General features: G+C 46.4%; 1 protein-coding gene across 1 annotated transcript in view; it reads right to left on the bottom strand.

Moving 5' to 3' along the window:
• The window catches only part of LOC141944698 (homeodomain-interacting protein kinase 2-like), a 53,813-nt gene that overhangs the window by 20,636 nt on the left and 5,923 nt on the right, over positions 1-27,254 (bottom strand). Inside the window, 5 exon segments of the mRNA XM_074871750.1 lie at positions 169-255; positions 989-1,108; positions 3,199-3,322; positions 20,741-21,491; positions 26,971-27,220. Coding sequence (XP_074727851.1) covers positions 169-255; positions 989-1,108; positions 3,199-3,322; positions 20,741-21,491; positions 26,971-27,220 — 1,332 coding nt within the window.

The raw sequence follows: 27,254 nt of genomic DNA, 5'->3' as shown, positions 1-27,254 counted from the left end.
TTCCCCTACAAAGCAGCACATAACAAGCTGATTTGGTAGGCATAATCCTGGTATTTCTCAAGAGCTGGCACAAGAATAGGATCATGGAGACATCATGTAGTTCTCCTTTGTTAGCGTTGCCCCAAAGCATGTGAGGCAATCTTACTGGTTACTCACCAATGCTCTTACCTGTGCCATATCATCCAAACAGTTGAAAATATACTTTCTTGCTTCCTTCGACTTAATCCCCGTCTCTGCCTCGTGATCATCTGGCGTCTGCGCAAAACAGGAGACAGGCATTGACCAGAACTGCCCTGCAATCAGCTGCGGGTTATGTGCCACTTCCAGCTTGTGCCTTACCCTTCCCTCATCAGAGACCACTGTGTCTCTCTTGCCTGACCAGGTAACATTTACGCTATCTCCGCTATGGTTATATGACACCTTTTGTGTCACAAGGTGATGTACCTCTTCTTTTTCACTTCAGAGGATCCTCTCAACTACGATGGGAGTCACAAAGGTCTCTTACACCCGCTCCAGTGTGAGGCTCAGCATCCCATCCTTACAGCCAGAAGCCCACTGGCCTCTCTCCTTGGGGACTGGATGCAGACAAGCACGCTGGTATGAGAGACTCAGGGCTCACTTGCATTACTAGCAGTTTGGACTGTCAGAATTAAAATGCCTTTTTTTTTTCTCCCCTGCCCCAATGCATTAGATATTAGAGCAAAGACTGCCCAGGGCATGTTTCATTTGAACTACACATCAATTCATTGACTACTTAGAAGGAGATTTCCAGATCAATTCCGGACTTAAATTTCCCACAAAGCAGTGCCGAGCAGGTGGGCTAAGGGCTGCGGACTTTGTGGATGACAGTTTTACCTCGAGCTATACCCACCCCGATGTCTGTGCTGCATTGCAAAAAGCAGAGACCTAGGCTCTGAGGTGACCTGAATGTCTCCTCACTTCCAACCAACAACTGCAAGGTAAAAGAAACAAGGGAGAGTCTTCTTACCTTCAGTCTCCACAAAGGATATGGTGAGTCTGTATCCCTGTTGAAAAACCTCGTAGTCTTTGTCCCTGCACTTAACAAATACTCTGCTGGTAAGCCCTGTGTCTGTGAAATATAGCGAATCTGTAAGAGAAGGATGAGAGGTCACTGTTCATCCTGTGAAGATCTCTGAAGGTCTTCCCTGAAGGAGGGCAGGAGGCATTTAAAACAACAGAACAAAGAAAGAAAGAGAAAATGTAGCACGTAGCTAGACTTCACCAAAAAAAACAAGACCAGTGCAAGGAATGAGAAGAAAGAGAATTCCTGTGCAGCAATCCTCCGTTTATCACATACATCACTGGAAACTCACCCTTACGGTACGCTCCCACAAAGCCTGCGGATAAAGGGAGGAAAGTCCCTAGGTTTTAGAGGTCAAAGAGGAAGACCCACAGAGATTTCAATGGGGCGTTTCACCGCTTCGCACCTTTTTCTGTCACACTCTCCTCTCCAGGAGATATGTTCAACAATTTGATGTTTGTGTTCTAACTTTGGCTGTTTTTTCCACCAGCTGAGCACACAGCAGTTTCAAGTTCAAAACAGAGGACTAAGAAGTGACTATCTTTGAACTTAGATGAAATATACACTCAAATGAACTGACACCCTCATGGTATGTAAAGTACTTCATCTCTATTGCCTACGTGACTTACATTTGTTATTGGGGTTACTTCCATGACTATAACCTCGCTGGCACTCACACAGCTAAAAGATGCTACACATGTGTTTCCGGGATCTCAGACTTCAATTTAGTTATTCAAAGGAGAAAGGGTCTGTGATTACACAATTAGAGACTGATCTCACACACGCCTGGGGTGCACAGGAAGCCTTAACTTTGGCATCTCCTGACTGCTGAATGTTTCCACAAAACTGCTGCAAACTCTGCAAAACTACTAAAAATAGTCATCTATGCTAGAAAATTCTAGGGAAGAATGGAAAGTGTTTTTGAAAGAAGAGACAGAGGGGGATAAAATAAATAAATAAAGGCATAAAAAGCAGATGTGGCTTCAAAGACTTCCAAGTTCTCAGGACCCAGTTCACTGAGCGCACTTTGCTTGACTCTGCAGCTCCTTAGGTCCATTGGAGCCTGCGCGCCTGAGAAGCACCAGGACCCTGCCTGCAGCCTGCCACCAGTGCTGCAGGGCGAGCTGGGCTGCGGTGAGGGGCCAGGATCAGTCCCTGCCCCTTTCCCAGCTCCCCAGGAGCCCTCACCATAATTCACTGAAGGAAGCTTTGAGCTGGGCAGTTAAGCTGGGCAGTTACGTATGGTGATTTCTTTTTCAGATGTGTGTTTTATGGCTTTTGTGGGGTGAGGAGAAAGAAATCTACTCTTCATGCTTGGTATCTGATTTTTAAATGCTTGTAAGTTTTTCAGCTCCCTCTGATTTACTTTGGAGTCACTAATGGCCCTGCTCCTCACTGCCGTTTATTCCCCCTGATAAATTTCACCTTTAAAGCTCTGACTGAAAAACCCTAGTTACAAAAGCAGAGTCAAAGAAACATTTGCATATATGAAAAACTTATTTATTTATTACCCTGCTCTTTTTTTTTAATTTTCTAAAAGAAAAAAAGATCCTTTTCAGGCCTCATTTGCAGAAAGCTAAGATCACCCCAAAGACGACTATGGGAATGGAAAGTGTTCTGCAGCCCTGGCTCTAGCAGCCACTGCGCTGTCAGTTCTAGAACTACAAAAGGAGCAAAAAAGCCTATAGGGAGAGAAGCACGACAGCTTATATTAACTGGAAACCTACACCACTGTGAACGTTCTCCTTCTTGTCATTGCTTTTAATATTCACCCTTGTAAAAGGGATTATGAAACACAGCAGAGATCATGCAGTTTCTTCTAACAAATAAACCTCTATTCAGTCCTTGCTGTTACAGCAGAGAAAGGGTGCCTGTTCTGCTCAGTGAGGAGACACAAACACAGAGCTCTCCAGTCAACAGCACTGTTGACTCTTGATTGAGATTTCACTTTGGCAGTCAGGACTTAAAAGCCAGCGTACTAAACAGCACACTGGTTACCTAGAATAAGTACCCCAGGTGGATAATGAAAAAGTTGACTTGGGAGGGTGAGAAACACCTGTTAGCAAAACAGAAGAAGTTGGTATCTGTTCACGCTGACACAAGATGGGAAAAACATCCATGCACTTATCAGCATCTAGGGCAGTATCCATACCCACCTGATCATACTCTGAAGCTCCTGGGTACAACGGCCAGCCCAAGAACAGCTCTGCAATGACACATCCCAACGACCACATATCGATTGCTTCACAAAACGGTAAACCAAGGATGATTTCAGGGGCTCTGCAAAGGAAGACATCAGAAAACATCAGCAACAGGAGCGGATCCGCTCAGCTGGTGTGAGGAGGCCCGTGCAGAGTGCAATGCTCACGAAGCTGCCTGCTGCCCACAAGTGTCACTGCTCCTACGGAGCTGAGGGCTCCACTGACCACCGGCAAAGTATCTGCTAATCAAGCATGAGTTGGTGAATATTTATCCTTGTAGAAGTGTCCTCTGGCAGTATTTAGTCAAGAGACAGCACCACGTTTCGCAGCAGTTTGCAGAGGAGAGAACTACCATTATTTTCATTTGGCAGGTGGGAAAATGAAGCACAAAACAAACATCATGCGTTCAAGGCCACCCAATTAAGGCCCCCACTCAAGGCTCTTGGGCCCAGCTCATCATCCTGTGGAGAAACTGTGCAGACTCCCTGTGGTGAAGCATCCTCCATTCACACAGCTCGGTGGGCTTCACAAACAGCCAGACATTAAATAATCATTACAGGATTGGTATAAAAGGATTATTGAGTTTTTAAACAAATGGGTGTAACCATAAAGCAGAGAAATAATATAATTAGATCTATTAGACCTAAGCCTTTTCCTCAGGAGGAAGTAGCTAAGAAGCCTTGACTTCCCAGGTACCTGATTAGATTTCCTCTTCCCTTCCAGGCCAAACAGCCAAAATGCAGTGGCACTCCTGCTATGCATTTACTGCTGGCTTCAGGAAATGCCCACTGAGGCACCTCTGCTCAGTGAGTTTCGGGATTAGCCTTGCTGAGGGAGAACAAGGTAAAAGCCTTGCATTGGCTCTCCAGGAGGATCCTTGGATGGGGTGCGGAGGAGACGCCCAAATCCAAGAACGTTAGCTTTCTGTTTTAATTAAGTTTCTAATCATCAAGGCTCCAACCCAAATCTTTATGGTATCAACCCTACAATCTAAAAAAATCCCAACCTAAAATAAAGAAGAATCTGTTGTTACTTTTTTACCACAGTTTGACCCACGATTTTTACCCGTTCCCGTGGCAGCATGCAGGGGAAGCAGGGACAGCAGGAGCCCCTGGGAGGGAGCAGAACTCCTGCTTGGACATTTGGAAGTGTCTGCCCATGTCCCACCGAACACTGCGAAGGTCCAGCCCTCCCAGCAGAGCACACTGCTGACACTGGAGTGGAGAGAAGGGCTGGATCAAAGCGGCATCAGAAGTTTCCTGCCTTCACAGTTAACAGAGGCCTCTCCACAAACAAGTGACCTGCCTGTCCTGGGGACTTCACAAAGCAAGAGGAAAAAGCATGTCCTGGCACATGCTACAGTACACCAATTTTTTTTGTAGAGCTCTAATCAGCACACATGAAAGGAACACTGTTTTGATTAAAAATTACATTGCACATGGAAATTAGGTGGTTAATGAATTGGGGCTTGACTGGACCCTTTGCTGAACACATTTCAGCCCAGGGAAGCTTCTTGCACTGATTTGCAAGTTGCAGAAAACTCCACTGCTGCCAACATTTGAAAATAAGTAGGACCTTTGTTGTCTGTGGAAAGAAAAGAAGCCAATAAAGACACATTTTTAGCTTCTTTTAAAGGATATTTGATGATCACAAGCTTCCTGCATGGATGAAACTCTGCACAATGAAAAAGGGTGTCCACTAGCACATACATACATGTACCAAGCCCTGTGCTGAGAAACAATTCCTGCATCATTTATAACTCCTCCACATACTTCAGAATGTATGCATGGATGAGCTATACTGAATGCAGTATACTGAAACTGTCTCAGGTCAGTCACAATCACGCAATTAAAGGATGGCCATAAAAAAATCCTCATTCAAACCGGGGACAGCAGGAGAAGGTTAATTTTGTTTGTTAGAAATGAGCCCACCCCATTTACAAGTGAAATCAAGGGGTGATGGTGATTTTCAGCAATTAGAAATCAAGAAATCTAAAGTGGGTCAGGAAAAGAAAACTCAGAAAAGTCACGCAACAAACCCCAAGGGTTGGCACCCCAGCAGAAGTCACTGTCAGGAACCAAACGCCAGCTCAAGTCTTCCTCTTGGCTACGGAAATATGGACCCACTAGAAACACAGGTCTTCCTTTCCACTCATCAGTACTCCATCCTCAGAGCTGACAGCGTTTTAAATTGAGCTCCTGTTTAGTCATGAAAACATAGGGCACCAAAAAAACACATCTTCGGGTGGTGCAGTCACTGGGGAAAGGTCCCTTCTTGCCACCCCTTCCTTCTCAGGACCCAGAGCTCCTCAGCTGACAGGAGCATTAGAAAACCCATTCTGTTACGTGGCCCGAAATTTCTGCTCTCACTCAAAACACTGAGCTCGCTGTGCTCCTAACAAAGCAGTGTTCAAAACAAGCGTTGGCATGTGCGTTTATGTGAGATGACTGAATGGCCCTGCAGGTTGATAAAAGGTTCTGGAGTCTTTCACATACAACTAAAGTCATCAGTTTGAACCCAACCCGTATCAGTGGTGTCTGAAACTGGCTGCAGCTGGAAGACTGCTGGTGTCCTATCTAACAGAGTTGGTAGTATTGCTCCAACTCCTGGAAGACAAATATACACACTGTTTGGGGTACTTTGCACAGAGAGGCCAAGACTCGAAAAGGAATGAATTTTGAACTTCCTTTTTGTGCACGCTGTTTGTCCCGCCAATGCAGCCTGCAGCAGCAGTAGGCTCTTGAAGTAGACACAAGGTCTTTCATGGATCGTGATACACCCTCCACAGCTAAGTTTTAATTGAAAATATCTTCTGTGTTACCATTTCATACAGTTCCGCAAACCATCTACCACAGCCTCGTGAACTGGGGCTTACGGATGACGATGTCTCAAAGAGAACCTGATAGAAGAGTCCATTCCTCCCACACCACGCAATAAAATCCTGCTAATGTTAAAACTGAAAATCATCCCTGAAAAAGTAATCAAAAAACCCCAATACCATCCATCTGCCCTTGCCTCCATCTCCCAAGGCCATGACCAATTCTGCCAGTCAAGTTTCCCACGACAGCTCAGTGTTAGTAAACTCATTCCGCCACAAAAGATAAACACGGATACATAAATTCCCCATCCCATTTGTTTGCATACAAACGCTTAGGCTGAATGAAGCAAAACCGCATCCCTGCTGCTATAGCTCCCTCTGAAACTCACTTCTGAGAGCAAAGGCCACAGTGGGAGTGCCCCGCAAGATGGGGCAAACCCAATTGTAAAGTCGTACCGAACTAAAGCATGGTTCAGATAAAACCTCATTTTACTGGGATCTTCAGACCTCCTACTGGCACTCAAATGGGTCTGGTTTTAGTCCATTTTTAAAGCCTCACGCTGACCACCTTAAAAATCTTATTAACCTGATGAAAAGTGCTCCCTAGGCCCTACTTTCTAAACAGTACCAAGCTGCTCGTCAGCCCTTACCAAAATGACAGAGAAATAAAGAGTGATCCTCTCCGTGTGAGTTACAGGCTTTGCCCCTGCCTCGCTGAGGCGGCAAACCCTGCTGGCTCGCTCCCGTTCACACAGCCCTGCACATGCTCAATAACACCATTGATTTTGTGCAGGCAGAGAGAATCCAATTTTAAAAAGCCACGTTGATTCCCACCCATTAAAAACAGAGCAAGCTGCAGTATTTGCTAAATGGATAAAAAAAGACTGAGGTCAGGGTGGAGGGGTGGGAATAATGTCATTACCACAAGCTCGTTCTGAAGAGCAGAGAATGACAAAAACAGACAATAAAATAGTAACCGTTTGACTTTACGTTATTTGTCATAGTTTCTAAATTACAAAAAAAGCAATTCAACAAGGGAGCGCCCAGGCGCAGAGACAAGGGATGCACAACGGAAGGCATCCAAGAGCATGTAGCTGTGATTAGTTGCATTTGGAGCATGAAGACACACACGCACGCAGCGAGAGAGGGCACAGACACAGGAACCGAGAGAGAAGCCCTGTGAGTATCTGCGAGGGCCCTGTCTGCTTTTCAGTTCTTTGTTTTAGCACATTAAACAAACAGAGCCATCGCACAGGTCACCGAGGACCCTCCTTCTGCAACTGTGGCCCCAGCTGCACTGCACACAAAAACTATTATTATTCTCTAATGGCTGCACCTTTTGGACAATGATTCAATGTTTTGGTTTTTTTTCTCCTTTTGTGCAGTGCCACTTAGTCTTTCGCTTCATTTTATGCTTTATTCGCACACTCTTGAAATCTTCATGTAGTGACTAAAAATTCATGAGGAAGCCATAACTAGGAGCCCCCGCTCCCCCTCCTTTTCTAACCGTAGTGAGCAGCTAAGTGGGTACTGGGCATATATCGGTGTTGCCTCAGCAGCGAGGCGATGGGGAGGGAGATGGTGCTGCAGCCCTGGGGGTACTTCCTCACCCCGCATCTGGGAACACGAACTAGACACAGTGCCAATGTAGGGCACTGCAGCTCATCGGTGCCCAGCAAATGCACCTCAGAGCGCAGAGACCCCACGCTCCACGCAGTGGCTGTGCTTCAGCTCAACACCGTGCACCACCTGATCGCCAGCCTGCCCGCGCACTGCGGAGCAGTCACTCATCTCTTCGACTTCAGTCCAACGATGTGAACAGGCAAGTGCTTGCTAGCATTAGTGAGGCTTTCATAATTGCTCCCAGCTGGTTAGTTGTAACATGCCTTGTTGTTGAGCAACTACCTACTAACGCTGTCAGACGTCCCCTGGTTGCATAAGGAGGGTTAGTATCATTATTAATTATGGGCTGCCACCGGCCTGTGTCACACTCTGCAGATAAGAAAGCCTTTAAGCTCTTGGTCAGTTGAGGCCTCATTGGAAAATCTTGTGCCAGCTCTGAGGAAAGCAAGCTCAGACTGTAGCCACAGCAGCCTCCTGCCCTTTCTACCACACTATGCTTCCTGCAGTGCCTCAGTCCTCTCTCCCCTCTGGCTGCCGCAGGGGCTGCTGCCACGGCCAGCTACTTGCCGGCTCTCCTGCCACGGCACCAGCCAGCGCGCCGAAACCCTGGCTCACCAGAGAGGTGCATGTGTGTGCACATGGGTATGTACAATGAGAGCACGGCAGCTGTTTCAAAGCATCGTGAAGAAATGTACCCCAGTGCCCGGCCACACCACTGATGAAAACCGCGACGGCAGCAAATACTATAGTGTGGCACAGCTCCAAGCATAACCTAAAAGCTAAGCAAAGCAACGCAGTATCAAGCAAATGCACTGTTCCTGGTGTGGAAGGGATATGCACAGCAATTTGGATCTCTCAGAAGGCAAAAGCATCAGGGAAATACAATGGAAGCAGCTATTTCGCAAGCTACTTGAGCATGCCAATGGCTCTGAAAACTTAAGTCAAAGTTTGCAACCATCCCCACTCCCCCAGCCTTCACTCACAATGCAATTTGATCTGAGCAATACAGAATGTCAGGGGCATTTTCTGCAGAAAACCAAGCAGCATCCCCTTCTTTCTGCCCTGCCACTGGGCTGCTGTGACAGTCCCCTTACAAAAGTTACAGTTGTATTCTGCACACAGAATTCTTACATGACTTAAAATGTCATTTGGTGGGCAATAATCATATCCTGCAGCCCCAGGCTAAGGTAAAAGCTGCGCATGTGTTTAGGAGCTAGAGCTGGAGGGTTGCTCAAAAGCACAGACCTTGAACTGGAAAGGAGTCTCTTCAAATCCCACATAAGAACACACTGCAGAATCGGGCTGAGAGTAGTAGTCCATGTGGCTGTATCGGCTGTCTAGAGCAACTCTGGCCTTTGCCATTCTCATCTTTCATCTGAGCCAACACCTCATGCTCTGGGTTTGCTCCTGCTTCTTGTCTCTCCAACTTCTACTTTGGCTGCCCTTCAGAGCCTGCAAAGGGCGTCAGGGTGATAGGAAAATGCCCCGACAACTTGCAGGTGGGACAGACACTGCTGTGCTTCTTAAGCTGCCAGGGAGAAGCTCAGCTTCACCTGGCATTCTTCACCTCTCCCTAATGAGGAGGCTGAAGGCTTGAGCTCATTCAAGATTCGCATAACAGGACACTTCCCCCCAAAGTGGGGGTGCGGTCAACTGTGCCTTGACACTCAGCTGCCAAATGCTGCGGATTAAGTCTTTTTCTAAGATGTGAGCTACCTCCCCATGCATGCCCAATTCCTCCAATAACCACCCAGGAAAAGCAAATACACTGCAACACTTCATAACCATTACCACCATTCCTCATTTTAGTGTAGCAATTCAACACATGCTTTAATGTTACCCATACCTCTGGAAGCCAAGAGAGTCATTCACACAAGCTTAAGCTTAGTTTCTTTTGCTAGATCATAGGTACTGATGCTGGAAGGTAATTCTATAAATCCAATGTAAATGTTTAAAGTTTATTCCCAAAGGATTTATGTAGACATAAATATACAGATTAAAAACAAGCACGACTTTGGGGGCTTTTTATTACCTTCTAAAGTAGCCAGGCACATGGATATTTTATCTCTCTTTTGTATCTGCTTTCTTCCAACTGCACAGTTCAGAGACTTCATACAGATCAGAGGTAAAGTTCAAACTAGCACTGACAATTTCATTTAAAAAAAAAAAGAGAGAATTGTGTTTTCTTACGTTCTCTCCTCTTTTATTGCTATTTTCAAAACGACAAACAGACCCTATCAAAGTGCTAAGGGCTGAAAACATAACTCTAAACGATACAGGAAAGCCAACTTTGTGCCAATCCGGTTTTATCATCTCTTTGTGGCCATAACAAAGCTGAGAACAAGAGCTAAACAATAGAGAAAAAAGAATAATTTCAATATTTCAATAATTTTTTTGCTGAAACTAACATCGGTGACAATAACAAGAACCTATTCAAAAGACAGAATGTTATCTTTCAACCCAGTTAACATGCCTTTCTTTCTCTCGCTCATTATATATCTTACACATCAAGCTATATTTTGACCTCACTTACAAAGGAATACGTTTGCAGCCACCACATCTCTGTATGCATATTGGCATTGCTAAGTAAAATGCAGCCCGTGGTACCTTTCCCTTCCCTGGTCCCTCACGCACCTGCCAAGAGGAAATAGGTTAACAAATGAGCCTCCAGAAAAGCATTTCCAGAAACAACAACATGGCTATTTTCTGCTTTTGCTTGTGCTCATGCAGCCCTCCAGTATCCAGTCCACTAATTTAAGTGGCTAACAACAGCAGGAGCTGTATTTTTGACAACTACAGGGATGAGACTGCTTAGGTAAGCTTTTATTTTTGATACAGGCCTCCACCATTACTTCCTTTTATCTGCTGAAATCAAATGGCAGTGTTTCATTATTAACTTTTTAGCATAGTAACCAGCAAATTCAGCTAGCCTCAGCTGAACCTGTTTATCTTTTAGATTTCATCTGTCCCTCTTAATATTGTTGTGAGCGTCAAAGAAATACTCCATTTTCCTCCTCGATGATTATTCTCTGTTTGCAGTCTCCCACTGGCAAGTAAAACACTCTCAGACAAAATCAACTGAAACTTTTTTAAGCCATCAGATACTCCTTCCACCCCACCACCCTGGACTTCCTCCATGTTACACTTAAATCTCTTGCCTGCAGTGAACAAATGTGCAGGGGGAGGCAAAAACCTGATAGGATTTAAATATGTGGTACTTGAGCAAAACATTCCTGAAATCCTGTGCAAACTGTGTTGCTAATGCTGCTTTTTCATATTCAGAAGTACGGATGATGAATCTCACTACTCGGAACCCTTATTTTCACACTTGGAGCACTGATCTCACGCCAACAGCCCCTCACATCATTTTGCTTCTCAGCAGCCACTACTGCCCTTAGCCAGCTACTGCCCTGACCCAAACATGCATTGAAATAAGCAGAGAAAGATGTGGATAGTAGCAGTCCAGTCTGTGACTGCAGTGCACTCGCCTTCACTGGCCACCTATTGCTGGAGCAACGTCTGTGGGTCATGTGAGATATGTTTATCTGATTCGTGCCCATGTGAGTGATAAAATATAATTCCCTTATGTATGGAGTTCCTAAATGCTTTTGTATTTTTTTTAGGAAATAAGATGTTATGTACATAGCTCTTGTTGTTAAGATCAATTGCTGTTAAAAGGGAGTTAAAATGGCCTCCACCATCAAACCAGACAGTGTCATGTCCAGACTTATTGATACTATGTCTGCAAATGCACCTGTGCTAGGACATCATCCATGCTGAGTCATCCTCCATAAATGGAAAAACCCAAGAAAAGCCCTCGAAAATTGTTACAACTTCGCAGACCCCTCAGGGAACACGCCCATCTTCATGAAAATGTATAAAGACTACATTATAAAACGAATCGGTTTTGTTGTGTGGGTGTGTGTCCTGGTAGAGCAGAGACTCCCGGCACACCCAGCGCTGTTTGCTTGTCTTTATTCGAACAATAAATTTGGAGTTAAGTTTTTAAAATCTTAATGAGTCTGAGCTCATTTATAACAGTCACCACACTGCTGTTCCTATGAGCAGCTGCTGCTGTTCTGTCATCGGAGCTGAAAAAAAGAGCACCCTTTCCCCGCTCCGTTTCCTTTGCACTTGGCGAGGAAGCAACTTGAGTGGGAGGAGAGAAAGGAGAGCAAACACAAAACCACAGAAGTAAGCAACTAGAAGCAGAAACCGAACTTTATGTCTTTCATATACATGCAAACAGTGGACCCCGATTGCAGCTGGCCCTTGTTCTAGCTCTACTAATTGTACCATCGCTCACAAGTACGGCTGCAGGAGCAACTGCTTGCCACCGTACTGAGCTAAGTTATTTCCCAGCCCCTGGTCTGAGCACAGGTATCTTTACCAAAAGACAGTATGTCTTTTATGTACTACAGAGACGGAGTCTGAAGTGCTACAGCAATAGCTGCAATAGGAGGGTTTTGATTTCTTAGGTAAATAGCTCTTTCTAAGTAAAACAAGCTAGCCATTTGTAGCTATTTCAGACCTGCCCTGGTACAGTAAATACCAGAGTGACCTTGATTTTTCACATCATTTCACCACGCTGCAGCCTTAAAGGGCCTTACTGTGCTCATAAAGCTTGAGAGAAGAAAAACAGACAGCAGGAAATCCTGTGACAGGCTTGTTTTGGTGATCATGTGAGAGAAACAGTAGCAGGAGAAGAGAAAAACAAACCACCAAAAAACCCCTAAACCCAAGAACACCTGTGGCCAACCTGCAAGTGGGGAGACCAGGACCTTCGAGCCTCTCACTGGTCCTCCCAGGGTAACTGAAATGCCTCTGGCAGCAAGTGTAGACAAGGCAGGGATTAGTTTAGGATTCAGTGCTGGGTTTAAAAGAAAAATGTTCATGGATGCTTATGTCAGGAGTTCCCAGATGACTTCAGGTGGTAGTACACAAACTGGTAGCGAGTGTATCTGCACACTGCCTCCTCTCTGCAAGACCTCTTGAAAGCTGGCAGAAACTCCAGTTCAGCTGCGTTTGAAGCGTATTTGTTTCCAAACCAGAAGGTGTTGCTTTCGGGGAGGTCAGCGCCAGGCATGGGACTGCACAGAGGGAAGGTGCGCTTAAACGGGAAGGTTATGGAGTAGAGGGGGTGGAGGGGAAGAGGAGCACTGTTCTCCAAAATCATGTCTCTCTGGAGCTGATGTGGAGAAGGGTGAGGTGAGCTGCCCCAGCGTGGGCAGGACACCTGTGCCAGAGCTGGTGGTTGACCACTGAGCCCTGGGCAGCAGCTGTGCCACTGTGGCTCCACTCCTGCTCCGGCTCCCTGCCCGCACAGCACTGGCCCAGGCTGCGGGCAGCACCGCTGAGGGTGAATGGGGCTGCCCGCATCCCGAGGGCTGCCCTTCCTTCTCTGGGGATCACTCACATGCTTAAAAGCTGCCTTGGAAAAATGCTTTTTTTAAGAAGCAAACTTGCATTTACCTTCTTTTCCCTGTGTTTTGCTCACTCTTTTGCACAACTGACATCTTCCTAAAAGAGGGATCTTTCTTCAGCCATTCACCTGCTCCCGGTGTCACCCCCTCACCTGAGGCCATCATCCTGCTGCTTGCATTGGTGGCACTGGCAATCCTATCCCCTTTTCACATCTAGAGGGAGACTGTAACTTCAGGCAGGGAAGAGAAACCACTGGAAATTAGCAACTCCAAAGGAACAAACGCACTTTTTCAGGCAAGTATCTCTAACAGTGATGAACAAGGGAAAAGCAATGTGACAGGGTATGGTTAACAGGTGGCCCAAAGCCCAGATTTTGGGGTGCTCTTAGGGTCTCTGGTTGTTCCAACAATTAATGATGAGCGTAGCAGCTAAAAATCTTTTTATTTAATTTGTTGTTGTTGTGAATCTGTGCTTATTGGGACTCTGCCAAGCAGTTCCCTGTGGTGTTTTACCTCATTGGACTATGGCAGAGGTTTTGCAACTCCAGCCGACTGGTGAGGACCAGAGCCCCTCACCTGTGGGGTGGCACCAGTTGATGGAAAACCAGCACTCCCGACCCTGGTACCTGCCTCTGGCTGCCTTTCATGTACTTGACTCTGATCTACAACACCCGTAATGGATTGAGCCCTGCCTGTGGACACCTTCCTTTCCAGCCACCAAGATAAAACTGAGATCTGCAGAAGGAATAATTACTGTCAGTCCTCCGTCTTTGCCATATAGGAGCTGTCTTCAGAGAGGGGAAAGGGCACAGAAGGGACTGGCTCAGCATTCAGTTGAGATATTTGATTTTCCACCACTCAGACATGGATGAGCCAAAAGGAAGCAGCACGAGACTTCTCTCCCTCCTCAGGCTATTGATGTCTTCTCTTTGCTGGGAAAAGCCTCCTTGTCAGGTTCCTTGTGAACAGCCCTTTCTTACAAATATTCTTGGGCCCAGAGGCACATAACTGGTCATATTTTATACACTTTGTTAATAAATAAACAAAGCTCTCCTGCGATGGCCTTTCCGACGCTGCAGAGGAACGCAGGTTCCTCTCGGAGCGAGGCCAGCATCATGTGCTGGAGCTAGGCAGGGAGATGCTGCAGCATCACAGGGAAAGGGGCAGATCACTAACTTTGACAAGACAAAGGAGGAGCTGGCATGTCTGCTCAGAGCAAAATAAAACACACCTAGGGAAACAGTAAGAAGGTTTCAGCAGAGAAAACCCTGGGGAGACTCTGGTCTGGAGAGATTGTTTAGGCTGAAATATAGGCTTTTCTGCTTTAAATTACATCCCAGAAAGGGAGTTATTTTGGAATATACAGTGCGTATCTTCTGTTGGATGCACCATGGGCACAGTGCTGGTTTACCATCCCTGCTCTGAGGTGATTTATGCACAAAGGAACTTGGCAAAGAGCTGTCTTTGCTTGAGTTTTGTAAAACCAAAAACCAGCCTGGCCTGACTATCACAGAGATGGGACAAAGCCAAAAACTTTCAGCTGAATGTCTGTTCCCTTCCAAGGCTCGGTGGTCTGGGTACAATGAAACTGAGATTTAATTAATCCTGGTGTTGGTTTTGCCAAAAAAAAAAAAAATGCTGAATTTTGGTTCTGAAAAAAGCAACTCCAAACTCCAAGTGTCCTTGGGAAAGAAATTAAAAACTGCTTAAAACAGTACAGCTTGAAGTCTGCTTTCCTCCACAAAGTCTTCTGCAATGCATTGCCTGTTTTGCAAACCTACCAGGTGTGATGATCACTAAGTGAAACCGAGCTTAGACTTCAGGAATGAACTTGGTGGTTTTGCTCCAGTCCTCAGAAGAAACTTTCCTCCTCAAATCATCTAGCTATTCTGCTCTTTACCTTGGAGAGGCAGAGTCAGTAAAGCAGTGAATGTTGCAGGTAGGATTGAAACAGACTGGCAGAGCAATGAGGCTCCCACAGCTGCAAAAGGAGTCAAGTCTGAGATAGAGATGTTTTTGCAAGTCCAGAATCGCAGAAGATTTTGAAATGTAAATGCACTAACACTGTTATACAAGGACGTAACAGATGCCAATTCACTGAGTAAACTAATAAGCTTAGCCTATCCTTGCTGCTGTTACTACTGCCTCATTTAAAGTGCAGTTTTGGCCAGAATGACACATACTCTGAGTCACACGATGGGTAAGAGGTTGTGATGCTGCTCTGGAATCTACCTTGCTTTGGCTCCCTGTCAGCACGGCTAGAGGACTGATACTGTCACGGCACAATGTCCACGTGTGGCAAGACAAATCCAGTTTAGGCCCCTGCATCCCTCAGGACCCGCACTCACCCAGCGAAACGAGTACAGCCAGTTAAAAAACACACCTGTACACGGCCTCACTATCTACTCCATACGGGCAGCTGACAGCATGCGCATAGGCCTTTATGCCTGCGTATTTTCTTGCAGTGTCTGAAACTAGACTGATAAACACCTCTTCAAACTGATACTCGGCTTCATTCTCTGTTATCCAAACATTTCATCAAAGGCCACTTACCTACAAAGCAGACATCTCAACCCAAGCCAGACACGCCACATACCAAAGCCTTTTGAAAACAAGGAACCAAAACTACATTTATCTGTTACTAGTGCATGGGTGACAGCCATTGTTTTATATCTGCAATATTTTGCAAATTCTAAAAGACTTAAATCTCATAAGGTGATTACGCCATTAATTAGTGAAACGCTGTCATCCCTGGGGTGCAACACAGAGCAGCTGTTTCAGCTGAGCAGCAAAGAAAAGCCAAGAGGACAAGGCAGCACAGTGGCAGTGCCCCCAAGAAAAGCCCTCCTGCTCCAAGAGTCCCAGAGCTCCTACCCACACTCTGGTTCCAGCAAGGGAGGACTGCAGCTCTACCCACCACCCTAACCATCCCCTCTCTCAGAGGGTAGTACCCCCTCTTCCACCTGGGTGCATGAATGTGGGCTCTAACAGAGGGGGTGTCTGTTGCAGCCTGAGCCCTGCATTTCTCAGGATGCAGGTTTTCCCGGGAAGCTGTTCAGACACAGATTATCAACCCAGAAGGGATCTCTCTGGTCGTTCATCCCTCTGACCTCCTGCAAAACGGAGATCACAGAGACTACTTCAACGATCTCCCCTTCAAACTGCAGCACAAAAAAGAAAAGGGAAAAATAAAATCCCATGAAGATACGCCATGATGCAGCGGCTATCGCAGCTTTTTGATCGGTTGCTCTGTGAATGGGGTTTCATTCCTAGCCTAAGCGTGTCTGGCTAAAAATCCCAGCTGCAAAGCCCCGCTCCTGCACTGTGAGCTGGGCAGAGCAGCCTCCATCGACAGCTTCAGTTCCTCACACAGGCACCTCCAGACCACGGCTGGGTCACCATGTTCCTCCATGAAGGGTCACTGATCAGGCTGACTCAGCTAAGTGATAAGTGACAAGATGAGGGACTATGGTGACTGGGGGGCAAGCTGGGACCACTGTCCTAAGCAAGGGGGAATGCTTGGACAGCCACCAGCCAGGTCCTACACGTGCCGGCTAAGGATGCCACAGCAGAAACGCTTTGCAGCACAGTGAGTTTTGCAGCACAGGCTGAAGATGGGTGGGAGGAAGGAGGCTGATCCTCTTCACAGCACTCCCCCTTTTAGATGACAACTCTGACCACAGTACTGACAAAATCTCTGACTTGGCTGGAGCAGCAGCACAAGGAGCGGCCGAGGAAATCAGGATGGGGCAGGAGAGCCCCTGCACGGCCCACCAGCACTGTCAGGGAGCGGGGCAGCGATGCGAGCGCCACAGTGCCAGAGCTGCGCCGCTATCAAGGCCGGGGGAGATGACTGTGGCAGTGTGGGCCTCGTGGGTCTGAGGACCCTACCCCTGGTTCCCAGTCTGCTCTGGGGTCATTCCCCGTTAGTGAAGGACTCAGGACCAGTAGCTTTAAGCTCTCACAACGGCTGTGACGTCCTTTGTAAGTCCGGTGCAGAGCCAGCGGCAGGGCCCAGGGTGTGCCTGTCCCCCCACCCCGCCAGGCTCTGGCTGGTCTCATCCCCTTCGCCAGAGGCCTGGGGCAGGCACAGGGATGTGACGGTGCTGCCCTCCCAGACCAGGACACTCGGCAGCAAGGGGGGGGTTTCTGCAAGGCCTACCTTAGCCTGGCGTGTCCTGCCTCTCCTGGGCCCCTCTACAGTCAGGAGCGAGGGAGAAAAATCTCCACAGTATCAAATATGGCGGTAGATCTAGCCTGGAAGAGGCTAGTTTTGCTAAAGACATTTTGATGACCATTTTTGATACCTTCTGTCCCACCCTGCCACCTCAATACCAACACAATCCTTCCGGAGAGCACTGGCTTAGCCTGACAGAAATACCCCTGGTGGGACAGAAATGTTCCTGATGTTGGGGCGCCCAGCGAGGGCCCCCAGGCTGCACCAGCAGTGCAATACCACGTCTGCTCACCGTTCCTCTCACAAGAAACTGGACTCAGGGATCCTGTTTGTCTTCAAAGCATGTTATGTGGCAGCAACCGCAAATTGCTCACATAAAGTCTGCAAGCAGCCATGGGACTGTTTTAGCTTATGCTGGCTGTGCAGATCTGGGTCAAGAGCAAGCATGGAGTTTGTTTCAAGACACTTCTGTCTTCCACCTCCAGGAGAAGTAAACAGGCCTATCATTTACAGGAAGGGGAAAGGCCTTCTATTGCTCTGAGAATGAGCAGGATCCCACACAACTTTCCTCACTTGAAAGGATTTGGCCATCACATTCTTGAGAGTAGTCTTAAACAAACAAATAAAAAAAAAGCAGGAAACGAAAAAGCAAGTTGTTAATAATATATGGGGACAACCTGGGAATTTGCTCTCCAAAGTCCGTGATAAAAAACCTCCAGCTGAGAGCCAACTTCTACATTATATTCCCCAGCACTCAGCCATGTCTTTCCTTAAATGCATGGGGCACAGGACTTCTGTCACTTCTTTGGCATGCCTGCTTAGAGTCTGAGAGGTTTTACTCTGAGGAAGCTTTTCCTTCATGTTCAGCTTAAATGTGCCATTTCTTGAAGTCATCCCCTTGTATTTTATACTCTAGTAAGCAAAACAAGTGTAAATTTAATGGGAGACACATGAAATCTTTATAAAGCCCAGTGTTGTCCCTAGCATGGAAGGTCTTTCTCTTTGGAGTGGAATGGATCTTTACTCTGTGCTGTATTTTTCCCCATCAGAAAATGAAGAAGAATAAAAATTTTCCTCACGACTTGAATTTAGCTTCATCAGCAGCCCCCTGCTGATGTAATTCCACCTAACAAGATTTTTTTTTTTTTTTAATTTTTTTTTTTTTCCTGGTGAGCTGCTGCCCCTTTTCTCCTCCTCCCACCAATTCAGGCACGGAAAACAAGGGAGGAATTAGACAGAACTTATTATCCAACAAGCTGCAATTTCAGACAGGGCAGGAATAACATTTAAAATATAAAAAGCAAATTTTATCAAGCCTTTTCCTCCCCAGAGACTGCCACAAAAATATTCCTTGTTTGTCCCTGAGAATGAACCATTTTCCTCTTTCATTTCTGCTTTCTGTCACATATTTCATTTTGGCTGCCCCTTCTGTCTTTCAGCTAGGGACCTAGGCTGCTAATGCAGAATCACAGATAACAACAAAACGCCTGTATTATCTTTTTTCTTTTTTTTCTTCTAGTCTGCCAGGTAATTGCAACCCTAAAAGCTTTTGCATATTTACCACAGAAACATGTCTCTCCTGGAGGATGGGACTGTCATCAGGTAGAACATTTCATTTAATAAGTCTCTTCTGAGGTATAAACTAGGGTTGGGGATTTTTTTCTGGCCTCCTTCAGAGCAAAGGACAAGCAGATAAAAATCAGCTGCTGCAGTGCTACACTGTCAAAGTTCCTGTGAAAATTAACTCTTCCCAAGCTCACAGCTCAGGTGGGCTTTGCCACTGTGATGTTTATGAAGTAGGAAAAGGGTCTGTTATCAACTGATACTTGTTTTTTGTCCCCAGTCCTCCTGATGTATAAGACAGATTTCTTTCCTATTACAAACAGAGCAACTATCCTGCTTTTCTTTAACCCATCTGAGCAGCTGTGGATGCTGCCAGGACTGATTTGCATTAAATCAGTCATCAGGAAAGATCACATTTTCCCTCTTTGCCCCCGTTTCACAGAATTACAACCACAAAAACATGGCCTGAACATTTCTAAATTCAGTTATCATCTAAAGACAAATTCCCTTTTTTTCCCCCCCTATATTTTCCCACCCCTGAGGTAAAAGTAGAATTGCTTTTCTCAGTCCTTGGGATGCTGAATGAAGCTGACTGGTACCAAAGAGAAGGTCTGAGGAGAACACCTACAGAGAGACTTTGAGTCTTGGAGTTAAGACAGATGACCTTCCAGGGGTTATGAAAAGAGGCTGCTTTGCTGAAACTGTTCAACACACTGAAGAAGGATGTAGCTGGTTCACACGTTGAGCTTCGCACGCACCTACACAGAGGTCAGAACTCCATCCCAGCACATAACATGCCTAGAGTTAAAAGCACTGTGAGTGGGAATTGACTGTACACGACAGGTCCTCAGTCCAACACCAAATTACTGACAATACTCACCCAACCCTACCAACAGCTTCCCACATGGAGAAAGGTGTTTCCAGCCTGGCCAGGCTGCCTGCTTACCTGGAGCAGAGCCAACAGGAGCCAGCCAGAATCCTCCCATTGACTCTAGCAAGCTCCACAGCCTGCGTGAAAACTACTTGACAAATCATCTTCTGCATCCATACAGTTTTCCTGTGGGCCAACCTTATTCTTGTGAAGTACCTGGTTTCACGTATGAGTACATATTTGAAATATGGATTGATTTAGGTTAAGGTCTTTCTGAAACCAAGAACGTACTTGCATTGACTTGGAAAGGAAATATGGACTCTCCAGTGTGGTATCTTAGGTCCTGCCAGGGTCCGAGACCATGCGGCCGCTGCCCCTCCTCCACCCTCCAACCGGACGGGCCAGAGAGTGAAATACAAAACCCCGGGGCTGAGATAAGGAGAGGTTTAATACAACAGTGCAACAGCAACAAACCGAACAACAACAAGAACAGTAACAATAGCAATAACAGTAATAACAATAAACAGAACAAAGAATGTACTGATACAGCGGTGAGGAGAGCGACCACACAACCCGCGCGTTCACCGATTCTTCCGCGCTTGGGCGCCAGGAGGTGAAGGAGGTGACGTCAGCATGGTATTGAATAACCCGGCTAGAGCTCCCCCCCGCTGCTGGGGAAACTTAACCCTATCCTGGCTAAACCAGGACATCCAGATATGTTCCCTCTTCTGGAAACAGTCCCAGAGAGAACAAAGTACTGACAGAGGTGAAAGGCTTTCTAAATTGTAACTGGCAAACTCTGTTTTTACAACATTTTATGGTTATTTACAAATTTCCAATGGCTTTCAATGCAAGTAAACTCCAAGAGGTTAGGATACCATTTTTTCCCATGACCAACAAGCCATTCTAAGAGCCATCCCAGTTTAGCATTAAGGGATGACTCTCATTCCTTTACAGGAATGTAGGAAAATTCCCATAGACAAAATATTTTTCCTAGTAAAGTTACGAGCCCAGTCTCTCACCTGTAATATCTGGATTGAAGGTAGCTGGAACACACAGCTTCAGACACATGGACAGCTGAACTGAAGTCTATGACCTTGACCCTATATGGCTGTCGGGATGGGTCTACCAACATGATGTTGTCTGGTTTGAGGTCTGTATGAATCAGTCCCAGGCTTTTCAGCTTCGTTAGGGCAGTTGCCACCTGCTGGAGTATTGGTCGAATGTACTTAAGGGGCAAGGGACTGAATTTGTTTTGGTTTAGGAAATCATAGAGACTCTGCTCCAACATTTCAAAAACCAAGCACGTGTGATTCTTGTGCTGGAAGCACTCGTATGCGCGGACAAAGTTGTAGTCATCCGCGCTTTCTGTACTCAGACGAGCCAGGATGCTCGCTTCAATCTGGCCTTGCTGGGCATAGAAAGGATGGTTCTTTAGGATTTTGATGGCCACGATCTCATTAGTGCCACGCTTCCAGCATTTGACTACTTGTCCGAAGGTTCCACGGCCAAGAAACTCTAACACTTCGTACGTGCTGGTCATGGAGCAGAGCACCTCATGTTGCACCAGCTGGTAATCTCCTTCGCTGTTGGAGCCACTGTTTTTGGAGGTGGCCGTGGAGGTGGTGGCAGTGGCTACAGTGGCCCCACTGGCATTGTTCTGAATCATTGGTGGGTGCTCTTCGATGATCTCCACTTTCCGTTTCTTCACACTACAGAAGGCGCTTGACTGAAGGGTGTGAGAAGAGACAGCGTGCACATGCGAGGCCATACCTGCAATACAACATCAGAGTGAAACCACAGTGTCAAGATGCCTTCCCCAGGTTTTTTCGGTTGTTCAGTGACAGGAAGGGAAAATGGGATACAGACTTCAGATACAGCACATGCACACACACAGAAATCAAGTTCTTCCAGAAATATGTATTCAACACAAATGTTATGCTCTAAAATAAATCATTACCCCTGATTGAACTATACTAACAACAACCAAGATTCCTGCTCTCTTGCTCTCCCTCTTCTCATTTTTAATAACAGGAATGTAAATGTTATTTTCACCTCCTCTGCCTAAAGAGACTCCTACTCCCATTGTCTCCAGGAATATTTCTAGCTCTCAGGAAGAATTCACGTCAAATACTGAGAAGTATTCTGCCTATGGAAGTCAAATCTCAAATCCTCAGGCTCATCCTACATTAAACAGTTTGGTGGATCTGACTTAAGCCCTCTGTTTATTCCCATAAAACCTCTATATAGCTTCTGGCCTGCAGAGAGCCAGGATGGGACCAGAAGATGATACACCGTGACAAAATGGAGGTGCATGGACGAAGTTGAGGAGCCAGGACAGAAGCAGCAGATGATGTTTCAGGTTTCTTGCCAAGTCTGTGTGTGGGAATTGTGCACAATGCTGGTCTGTGCTCAGGGACACTGGAGATGGGAGTTACACAACGTGAGCATCACTGTGTGCTCTCAGTTCTCCCAGATTTATAAAACTGCGTTCATCTGTTCTTATTCACAGTGACAATACCTTCACTGGAAAGCAGATCCCCCAGGAATGAACGGCATCGTTAATGAAGCAACATACATGTTAGCATGTGGTAGAACTAGGTCCTGATATAACTATACTTTTCAAGAAAAGACAAAAACCTATTTTACTGCAAGCTTCTTTGGTTCTAGAAGAGTTAATGATCTTCTACATCTTTATTTTTAAAAAAAAACAACCACCAAACAAAGAAACCCACAACCTCATAACCAAAGTGAAAAGAAAGTATCACTGAGACAGACTTACTGAAGGATTCTCAGTAATATTCCACTGAAACAGAAAATACTCCTATTCAGAAGAAAAGACATGGTCCACAGAGAAGCGGACATCTAAGTTCTGACTTGCTGACATTCTTCCCTGGCCAGGGTATGGATGGTACCGTTGGGGCAAAGGTATCGCAAACGGCACAAATCTGTGGGGATTCCTGGGGAAGGAGTCAGCGCACGGCGGGAGTTAAAGCAGAAAGGCACAGCCTCCTTCACCCTTCTATCTGTCGTCAGTGTTTCTTTTTAATAAACCAGAGTGACTAGGGAAGAAAAAGACAATATGCTGAGCTGGCACCGTTGCTGAATTATTAAGCACAAACATAACCTTGACTTGTTCTCAACTTTAAAAAGTCAAAAGCTGAATGAATGCTTCAGTGACAAAACCACAACAAACTCCGCAGGGCACATGGATGACTTCTTCATGTGGAGATCTGAGAGTGTCTAACACTCGCCTCCCTTTCCTAAAAGAAACCCACACTCCCCTAGCCTATGTTGCTCTTCGGAAAATTTTCTGGAGCTCATATGTACACATACACACAGGCATGCATAACTGCATACACCCATATAGAAAAATATGAATGTTATTCTACACTTCCAAAGCTCAGTAGCATGGTCAAGCAAACACATCTAAACACACCCAACAACCGTCTTCCAGGTAATTCCCAGCAGCCCAAAGCCCAGGAACTGCTCAGGAGAGGGGCACTGTGGCGAGCAAAAAAACACCGTACGTAGCTACACAGAAGTACGCTTCAACACCCCCACCGTGGCGGGGTGACACCCCCACCGTCACCCCTGCCACAGTGACCAATTTATGCAGGCAGGGCAGACGCAGAAGAAAACCCCTATCAGGACATGTGGGGAAACCCTCACTCCTGCTGGAACACACAACACAAAACCCCACTAACCCCGCTCTAGCAACGAAGCCCTGCAAACCGCAGTGTGCTCTCCTTTGCAAACGTGACCCCTGGCTTTAATGTGATTTCTGGTGCTGCCTGCTGCCGTTCGTATTAACTCCCGCCCACCAACCTCCTTGGCAGCAATTTCCAAGGTCCCTGCAACTGGGTCCTCAGACCCCCTCCCCAGTGCTAAGTGCTTTCTTTCCTCTCTCCTTTCCATGGGGCGATGATGTTGCCACAAATGCCGTAGCATGTGGCACGCAGCAAGCTCGGAGAACCACAGCAGTATTACTCAACTTGTCATCCCAGACACAAACATCATATGTGAGTGAGCCAAAACCGTGTTTTGTTTTTCCACTGATTAAGAAGAGTCATGGTGTTCCTTCTAGTACAGTACTGAACCTGCCTGGAGAGTGGGGTTGGTTTGATGTATGTTTTCCCCCGGACGCGAATAATAAAGCAGATGTAATTGGTAACATATTGTGGACCTAGCCGAGGTGTAATTTATAGCTTTATGGCTTTCATTCCACAGTGTGCTTGAGCAATATCTCTTCATACAAAACAAAAAGGGGAAAAAACGATTGACGCAGAACAAGGAGAGAGGTTCTTCTCGCACGTTCCTCTAAAGATAACACCAGAAGACGCAGGCAGCCCAAATTAAAGTCAGGGATGTGAAGGGCAGTAGCTGCAACTTTCTCAGTGCTGCTGTAAAAATCAAGATAGCCCCTTGCTGTCCCTGCAACACTGCTGGCAGCCTCAGCAGGGGGACAGGAACAGGGGACAAACACTGACCCACTCTGGTACCCCAAAAATGGAGAGGGTGGAGGAAGCAGGCTGTCTTGGGGCTAAAGGGAGGACTCTGGACTCCTCTGCTGCTGCTTCCACCCTCCTCAAAGCTTATATCTCATTGCAGGATAAATATTTTTATTTCCCTAAAAAAGGAAGTAGGAAATCTTCTTCCTTCCATCCAAAATTATTTTCTCACACTGGAGGTTTTAGGGGCACACGTTGTAAGGAGAATAACTTGGCCAGCTCTTCCGCATAGTCTGATACCAAGAAATTACAGGCTGATTGACAGCTTGGTGATGGGAAAAGAAGGCTTCTGCAGCAAAGTCATTTTTATTGTAAATTTGCCTGCGCAGTTAATGTGAGAAAAACACAACCCTAGATTTCCTGAGGACACTATCAAATCATGCTGGTGGCATGTTCTTTTTTTCAAAATGGATCTTTGCTCCATGGCAATAGCAGAAATAGCAATAAATGTGAATAAAAGTTGGATGGTTTGTTACAGCGATCAAGTTCCTCATTACAGCCTGTAATATGATTTGCAACTTCAGCCTTTTGATTACACAGGCCAACAGTAGCTTGCCACGACATCTATGAAGACACAAGCCTGCAGTAATGGGGCGATCCCTGTGACAGCAATGCCCTCTGAGCATCCCCCAGAGACAGTGGGGATGTTCCTGGGGAGCATCCTCACTCCTGGGGTCTTGGAAAGACGAAGGGGCCATAAGCCACAGAGGGATTGGAAACGGGCTGTTTCACCTGGGAAAAGTCCTCTTAAAACTCCCACTCACAGCTCTGCCAAGAAACCTCCTGTGTCAGGCTGGGCCTCTCTTGCCACCATCCTTCGCTGCAGGAAAATCCCAGCAGACACCTTGCCACATTTTGCGTGGAATGGCCCGAGGCTGGCACCCAGCTCCTTGCCATTTTGCCCTCCACCAGGAGCGTGGAGTCTTTTAAAGGCTCAGTGGTAGAGACTCCAAGCTGTTCAAATGAAGTCATAACTTACTCCATGCTCTGCAGAGACAGAAATATGAAACTGGATCCTGGCAGCACCCATAGATCCCAGAATTGACCCTCCCACTTTCTTCTCTGCCCCCTCATGCTTTCTGCTCTGCCTGCTCCAAAGAACATGCTATTCATGGAGAAGTTTTAAAAGATAAAGCCCAAGCGAGTGTTCTCATGTCCTCTCCACCTCCCAAAGACAACACAGGGACCTCACTTGAGTGGCCCTCCCACGCGCGGCACCCTCTGGGTCCTGGCACTTGCTCACAACCCAGCACCAGCACCATGGGCTGTCCTGGTACTAACCATGAGCAGTGCAGCAACCACAGCGTGCAGCTCAGCACATGCAAGCTACAATAAACTTGTCAGACTGTGCAAGACATAAATCATATAGATTGCCACAACAGCAACACAGCATGTGCAGCCCTGATAAAAAAACAAACAAACAAACGAACAAAAAATCCTAAGACATCCCGTAAACAGCCACTCTCTTCAGGCTGCCAGTAGTTATGCTACAAGGCTTGCCTAAAAAATATATGCCCTCCTGATCTGTTACACTTCAGAAATGCTTCAGCATGGCTGTAGCGGGGAGCCAGGGGAAAGCAGGAGTAACACTCAGCCTCATCTCACAGGGAACCTGGACCCCAACCAAGCAGATGCCTGGGTGGCCCAGGATGCTGAAAGTGAGAGAAAACACTTGTAGCAGAGGCTGCTCATCGGTCACTGAGGGATGAGGCTGCAGAGGATGCTCAGGGTCTTTTGGAAAACACATCTCTGAGTGCACTTAGCCAGCTGGAGGTGCTACTCCTCTCACACCAGCAGGGAAGTTAGCTTGGGGAAACAGCAATGCCTTTTTCTGCTCAAGGTCCTCCTGGAGTCCTTAATTCAGCCATGAGACTGAAGCATGGAAATAAAGCTACAAGTGCATCTGAGGGGTTTCCATGCTGCCTTTACTCTTTGGGGCGGCCTTCAGACTAAATGAGACGGCTACTCGATCCATGCTTGTGGGCCACCAGGACATACCGTTTCAACAGTGAACCTGTCACTAGCAACTAGACTTTACATGTACATATATTTTTCACTTGTATCACTATGATATGGTCAGTGGGGATACTGACCATTTTACCACTCTGTTTTTCCTGTGCTCTTTAATGATCTCACTGTGTCACCTCTTAAGCCACAGTCCCTCAAACACTCGCAGACATGCTTCACCTTCTAACCAGTAACTGCAAGCCTGTGACCCAAGAGATGAATCAGGCAGATAAAAGCAAAGGGGAAAGGCATAAGGCCAGCTTGCTTTTCCTGGAGGATTTCAGCTTTTCCAGGTCAAGACAGTGTCTGCATTCAAAAATATTCTATAAATTCATTATCTGACTGTTTCCCTAGGGCAGCTGGCTAGACCCTCATGCTACAGGCACGTGGGCCTGTGTCTGAGTTTAAGCACATGAATTGTCTTAACTGACTTCAGCAGGACAACTCATGCATTGAAAGCTAACCACATGTGTAAGCGTTAGCAGGATCAGGGCATTAGTCATCTTCCCTTGTCTTCTGCAAGGGGGTTTGAGTAGAAAACAAAAGCAAAAAACCCCCATAAAACTTGTGGACACAGTTCAGGTATCCGAGTCATACTTGAATCTAAATTAAACCCCTGTCTCCCACTCTTCCTTTTTTAAAAGTAATTTTCTACCAGTTAAGTATTTGGTCTGCTGTTAACCGATTTGAAAAGGAAATCCGTGGAAAGTAAAGTCTCTAACACCCATGCCCACCTGCAAATTTGCGCAATCGCAGAAGACCTGCACGGGTATTCCACTTTTTCTCTCTTGGATTTTTTGGCATTTTTCCTTCCCTTCTTTCTTCAAGACCCGAAATATGAACAGTCAAATATGCTCTCTGCTCTCGACAGAGTTTGGCTGCTGCTGCTCCGAGGTCTCCACCTGGAGTGAAAACTCCTCTTAGTAACAGCATGTCGTCACCGTCGCCAACGATGATGTCACAGACTGAGTATTGTGACTTCAGCTGGAGAAGGAACAGCGGAAGCAGATGAACTCCA

This window comes from Strix uralensis, chromosome 5, assembly GCF_047716275.1.
Source record: "Strix uralensis isolate ZFMK-TIS-50842 chromosome 5, bStrUra1, whole genome shotgun sequence".
Taxonomy (NCBI): domain Eukaryota; kingdom Metazoa; phylum Chordata; class Aves; order Strigiformes; family Strigidae; genus Strix; species Strix uralensis.
Note: the sequence above shows the minus strand (reverse complement) of the source record. Positions and strands in the feature narration are given on the sequence as shown.